Genomic DNA, 5,894 nt, shown 5'->3' with positions numbered 1-5,894 from the left:
GGCCAACACCAATGAGCCCAAAGAAAGTGAACCTCAGGGATGTGAATAACTCAAACCACACGTCGGCAGTGCAGAGGGCGGACACAGAATCTCTGCCTTTCTGTATTCAGATCTGACCATCGAACTTCTCTGCAAACGACAATCCAAAAACCCCATTGGATTGAAACGGGAAATTTTACGAAGCAGAATAAAAATTGGGTGGGAATGGGAATTGGGAAGGAATAAAGGTGGGATTTTTGTCTGTTGTTTATACATATAATAAAATAAATCCACCATGCAATCCAATATGATAGAAAAAAAGAAAAAAATGGTGAAGGAATAATAATATTGGAGAGCATAAGAAAGTTTATAAAAGAGAACAAAAGGCCCACCAGTAGCGTGACTCAACACCCACCAAATCCCACCGTCCCATGCTTTTCCTCTCTCCCAATCCCACACCCTTCAAATTTCCAAATCCCAAGAACACAAAAACCTTCATAAGAGAGGGGACACACAGAGAAGAGGAAAACACCAAAGGGGGCGTTCCTAATTTTCTTTAGACAGCACAGCACAGCGCCGCGCAGCGCACCTACTAATCTTCTTGGAGACGGTGCTCAAGCAGAAGCGTTGACCATTGGTTCCCTATAATTTTATTTATATAATATTGATGGAGATCTGTGGGCGCTGGATGAGTTGACTATTATGACGATTCCAGAACAAGCGTTGCAGGTGTTTCGGTGGAGTGGGCGTGATTGTGATCGTTTTCGTAAGTTACAATCAGCATTGTTGGATCGTCTAAGGCACGTTCTACGTGTTTCCGTGCTGGACAGCCTCTGAGACTGCTACATTTGTAATATCCCCTGTTCATTTACCAAAATAACCTTCGTCAGTCCTCCCTTCTACTCCACCCAAACCCATTCCCCCCACTTTTAATTTATTTGCTTTTTGACATTATAAAAAAGGAAAACAAATCATACACTATACTCTTTTCTCGAATATATTATTATGCTTGGGAAACAACGGACTACAAAGGTCAACGAGTTGTTATTTTCTGCCCCACTAAATGACCGAGTTCTTAGAACGAGTTAACTTCACCACAAACTCAACAGACGGAGGAGGATCCGTAGTAAAAGTTACAGACCTTGGATGGGGAGAGCCTTTAATGGGTTTTTGGCCATACTTTCTCCAGGAGTAATCGTCCGGTGGGATATCCGCAAGTTTGGAGCTCACCGCGGGAACTCTGATGACTCTTTTTATCCTGTTTTTCCTGCTAAACCAAGCAAATTTCACAATTCAATGACTAAAACCCAATTTAGAAAATTTTGTATGGATTTTTTTTACTATCTGTTGCAAGGACCAACCTCTTCTTGGAACAGTGACACCGACCGGAGGATGAGGCACACTTCATGGCGGAATCGTCCATAGAATTGCATTTTCTCTTTAGCGAGGAAGTTGAAAGTGGGGGCTTTCCGGCGGAAGAGACCTGGGACATGTGGGTGAACTGGAACCCAGATGACATAGATGGCTGTAAGCTTTCGGTGTCTCCGGTTAGCGATGAAATATAGGAATTTGCAGCGGAAATCGGGGGCGAGGCTACGAAGTTGATGGTGGTAGTCGGATCTTTTCTATCTACAGACCCATTTTTTAGTACCACCGACGAAGTATTTTGCTGTGCTTGGAAAGTATTCGGTGGATGAGAAGGCTGATGGGGGTTGTTGTGAGGCAGAGGAGGCAAACGCACCACAGAGGAGGGCGTGGGGCAATAAACCTTAAAAGCAGAGACTGATTCCTGTTTCTTTACTTGAACCTGAGGGGCTGATGACGAACTCGGATCTTGGTGCTGCAACGGCTTGACCTTGGGTGGAGGAGGCGGCGGGGGAGTATGAAGAACCGGCGCCCTTCTGAAGCGGGCGTGACCGGTTCTATTCCGATCGAGCAAAGAAATGACCTTCTTGAAATTGTTGACGACGGAATCGGCGACTGCATCGTATGGAGCGACAGCATTGGGAGTAGTGGAGGTGGAAGAATCGTGTTCGGAGTGATGTTGATTAGGGGTATGGGACATCAATCGGAGGAAATTCTGGACGCTCTGAATCCCAGCAGAAGCGGCTTCTTGAACAGCGGAAACAGCGGCATTTTCTTCCAACTTGGGCGTGAAATTAGTAGCGGTGGTAGCATCCCCAAACCCCACCATAAGCTCCACGGCCATGTTATTGTCGAGGAGGAGCATATGAAATGAAAGCAGAGGAGGAAGGAGAAGAGTATTTATACTGAGAGAGAAAAAAAAAACGTGAAATTGTTAGAAAAGAGAGAAGGAGAGGGAGGGGATTGGGAAGAAGAAAGTGGTGAGAGAGAAGAGGAAAAAGATGATAAAAGAATTGTGGGGAAGGAAAGGATTGGAGTCAAACTGATGCCCTCACTATGCAAGGCATCGGGCAACTGACCGGTTTGATTCTGGTCGGTCTGCCGTCAAACACTCCAACCAATTAGAAGGCTCCACGTAAGAGAAAGTGTCAGTACATTTGACTCTTCTGTTTAGGAAAGGCCCATTTACAGGGTGGGTTTCAAATTTGAGAGAGAGAGAGAGAGAGGGAGAGGTCAAAGGGGTGAGAATAGCCGTTGGATTAAGGAGCGGGTAAAATCAGGAAGAGAGAGAGAGAGGAGAAAAGGACAAGATATTATTAGTTGGAGACAGTGGGATAGAGTTGACCTTTAATAGCTTTTAATGCAAAAGTCATTGAATGTTGGTGGGTCCCAGACGGTTTTCCTATCTTTTTTACCGGATACCGGAAGTAGTTTCCACCCACAAGTCACCTTGGATTCCTTTCTTTCTTCAAACTAATTCAATTTTCAATCTGATTGGGCTTTTTCGCTTTTCCGGGCCCAACCCGCAAGGTCTTCTCGAGGCGAGGAGACCAACGTTCAAAGCATCAGAATTTTTAAAAACCTTTTTCTTTTTCTTTTTCCCTAAAAGATTTCATTTCCTTCAAGGAGGAGAAAAGGAAGCAAATACATTTTATTTTATTTTATTTTATTTAATTTAATTTCTTGAAATTTTAGAATCTGCTTTTGGGTTTGACAAACATTGGACATTTCTTTCCATATGTCGTGGGTTGGAGTAGTGTACTGTTTTTGAGTGAATTAGATTCCAAGTTTTCTTTTTTAATGTTTGGATAAACCCAAACAAACAAGAATTTGAGATTTAGAATTTAGTTTAATTCAGGCAACCAAACGGAGTGAGAGCCAGATTGGGCAGAAATTTGAAGATTCCATTAATATAATTAACCAAGTTTCCAAATTCCATTTGTAATACGAAAATCGAGGCCAATTTGAGACTAAATTGTTGACTTTCTTTTGGTAATCGAGGAACCCTTTAAATTGAACTTAAAAACACGTATTATGAAATGCCCTTCTTCATTTTATTATGAAACAAAAGTCACAAAATCGTAATTGACGTTTCCAAAACACGAGGGACAAATGGTTTGAAAATATTTGAAATTGAATTAATTTGGCTGTAAAAGAGGAAATATTCAGACACCCATTTAGATTGAATTCTGGAAAAGCCTTGGGACCAATGACCCCAATTTGGTGGTCCATTCACATATTCAGCATTTACTGTACACCCAAATGTAACGCCAAATATAGGTATAAAGTAACCAATTTATTTTATTCAAATCCTAGGTCTTTAATAAGGTATAGGCTAACAAAATATACACCATTTATTTTCTTGGTATTATTAAAGCTTCCATTTTTTTTCCCTTTTTTTCTTTACTTTATGATAAGTAACTTAGGCGCAACCAGAAGATAAGCTGCAAATTTGGTTCATATAGTGATATGTGTCATGGGAAATTAGGCATATGCACTAAGCCCGTTAGCTACAAATGAAGTAGTGCTACTTCTTCATTTCATTGTTGGAATGCAAGACGGCAAGATCAGCTTTGTTCTTGGCTCACATTTGAACTTCCACATTTCCATCATTCATATTAGCTCTATAATTCAACTTCCCTTTCCTATATGACCAGATTTTTGGAGATGAATAACTACCCTTGGAAATAAACTCTTCCATTACTACTTTAGTTTGCAAATATTAATCAGTTGTTGTTTGACCAGGGTATGTCCATTTTCTAATACATACCTATTCAAAATCAAATATAAATCATTTTTTGAGAATTGGAAACAACCTATCCTTTATGGAGTTAACCAGAGTTTTCCATTCTCCTAAATAAATAAAGTTGGTCTAACCAACCAGACGAGTAGGGGACTACAAAAGGCAAGCCCTATGAGGAGAAAAAAAATGCCTCCTTCCCTAAGGCTAGTTCGATCTTGCGTTGAATTTTAGGGTCCATCCTTCTATCCCTCTCGAGTTCGATTGACATCAGACTCATTCTGTCTTATTCTTATCGTCGATATCATTTTTTCTTCTTAAATTTGTATCTAAGTGTAATAACTTAAACTCACTCCTAACAGATATTGTCCTCTTAAATTTGTATCAAGGTTTCAAAAGCGAGGGATTGGAAAAGGCAAGGCAAGTGGCGGTGCATGTGATGCGACAAGTGGGCAGAAGAATCAGAGAAAGCCCAAATCAAAACGCCTGTTTTGTAGATAAAGAGATAGCGTGTTTGTGGCCTCTCAGCTCACCCACCAACTTGGGCGATCACTGGATATTATTATTGTTAGTATTGTATGGGCCGCAAGCCCATGATTCTATGTCTTCTTCTTCTTCCTCCTCCACATTCTAATCAACCTTTGGGATTGGGAAGAAGGACATGTTTGTCCCAACCAAATATCAATAATAAAATAATAATAGTAATCTGATAAGGACATTTTTGCTATATTGGAAAATATAAAATAAAACTATTTCGATACGATATTAATTAAAAAGATAAAAAGTATGTGGTTGTATTGATGTCCCGCAAAAGATATTAAAAATAAAGGCACAAATGTCTTAATCCTGAGTGGAATCTCGACGACCATATGGAAAAGCACAATAATTTGATTATTAATTAAATACGATTAGGTATGGGAGAATATTTTTAAGTGAGGGAGTAAATTACAGAAATGGGGTAAACAGGAAGATGGGAATGGTCAACAGGCAGGGGCAAGAGCAGTAATAATATTATGGCGTAATAGCCTCAATTTCCACCTACCAATAGTAATGCAGCAAGCGGGGCCCACTAGCTTTCCGTCTCAATGTAAACCATTCGATCTCATCATCACGTGGCCATTCCTGAACCGCTCGAATCCAATTTATACGCTTCTATTATTTACTTTATTCTTTATTTTAATTCCTTTCCAAATTATTACACATTGATAATCCCACTTTTATTTATTTTTTATTTTTATTTTTTAAGTTAATTTCACTATAGATTTAAAAATTTGAAAAGTCTTCAACAATGACCCATATAGCTTTATTAAAAATGTCATCCATCAATTCCCCTTTTGCCCATCAATCCTTTCCGGCTTCCTTTTCGAGCTTCACTCAAGCTTTTTAAAACTACTACGGAGAGGTTTCTATGCCGTTATAAAAAATACTTGTTTCTTCCTCAACAGATGTGAGATCTCACAATCCACCTTTCGAGGCCCACCGTTCTCGTCGCTCCCTTCTAAAATCGATGTGGAACTCCAAATCTACCCCGTTTCGAATTTTGCTTCAAAATTTCACACCTTATAAAAGGCTTCCTCTCCAGCCAACACCAGATGATAGGAGGTAAAAAGGGAAAATCAACTTGTAACCAAGGTCCCCAGAAGTAAGGAGATGTTGGGTGTAAATATCTAGAGAGAGGGGCCGGGGTCAGCTTCCGTAGCACTGTAGACAATTGTATTCGTCCCATTCGGCCCCGTCAGATATTTTTACTCCATGTTTCATATGCGTAGATGAACACTAATTTGTCTATATAAGCATCAACTTTCTTCAA

The 5,894-nt window shown here is 40.0% G+C and overlaps 1 protein-coding gene across 2 annotated transcripts; it reads right to left on the bottom strand.

The window, feature by feature from the left end:
- Positions 1 to 300: 300 nt before the first annotated feature.
- Positions 301 to 2,300, bottom strand: LOC111477234 (probable WRKY transcription factor 7). Of its 2 annotated transcripts, none has more exons than XM_023121278.1 (3): positions 1,341 to 2,300; positions 1,121 to 1,249; positions 301 to 839 (listed from the first exon to the last, which is right to left on the bottom strand). In XM_023121278.1, exons 1-3 carry the CDS (start codon positions 2,207 to 2,209, stop codon positions 680 to 682), a joined length of 1,158 nt encoding a protein of 385 aa, XP_022977046.1. In that variant the 5' UTR covers positions 2,210 to 2,300; the 3' UTR covers positions 301 to 679. The 2 variants fall into 2 exon arrangements, with proteins under 2 accessions (XP_022977046.1, XP_022977047.1); XM_023121279.1 differs by having other exon boundaries at positions 1,121 to 1,246.
- Positions 2,301 to 5,894: the final 3,594 nt, after the last annotated feature.

Source organism: Cucurbita maxima, unplaced genomic scaffold (assembly GCF_002738345.1).
Source record: "Cucurbita maxima cultivar Rimu unplaced genomic scaffold, Cmax_1.0 Cma_Scf00003, whole genome shotgun sequence".
Taxonomy (NCBI): Eukaryota; Viridiplantae; Streptophyta; class Magnoliopsida; order Cucurbitales; family Cucurbitaceae; genus Cucurbita; species Cucurbita maxima.
The sequence above is the reverse complement of the archived record's forward strand: the minus strand, read 5'-3'. Positions and strand labels throughout refer to the sequence as shown.

What these genes read in the sequence shown, in the direction of transcription:
- LOC111477234 (XM_023121278.1), bottom strand. Translation starts at nt 2,209, where the DNA reads ATGCTCCTCCTCGACAATAACATGGCCGTGGAGCTTATGGTGGGGTTT. An exon ending in TGTCACTGTTCCAAGAAGAG is followed by an intron (nt 1,250 to 1,340) that starts GTTGGTCCTTGC and finishes TGCTTGGTTTAG; the next exon opens with CAGGAAAAACAGGATAAAAA. An exon ending in AAAGGCTCTCCCCATCCAAG is followed by an intron (nt 840 to 1,120) that starts GTCTGTAACTTT and finishes GTAAATGAACAG; the next exon opens with GGGATATTACAAATGTAGCA.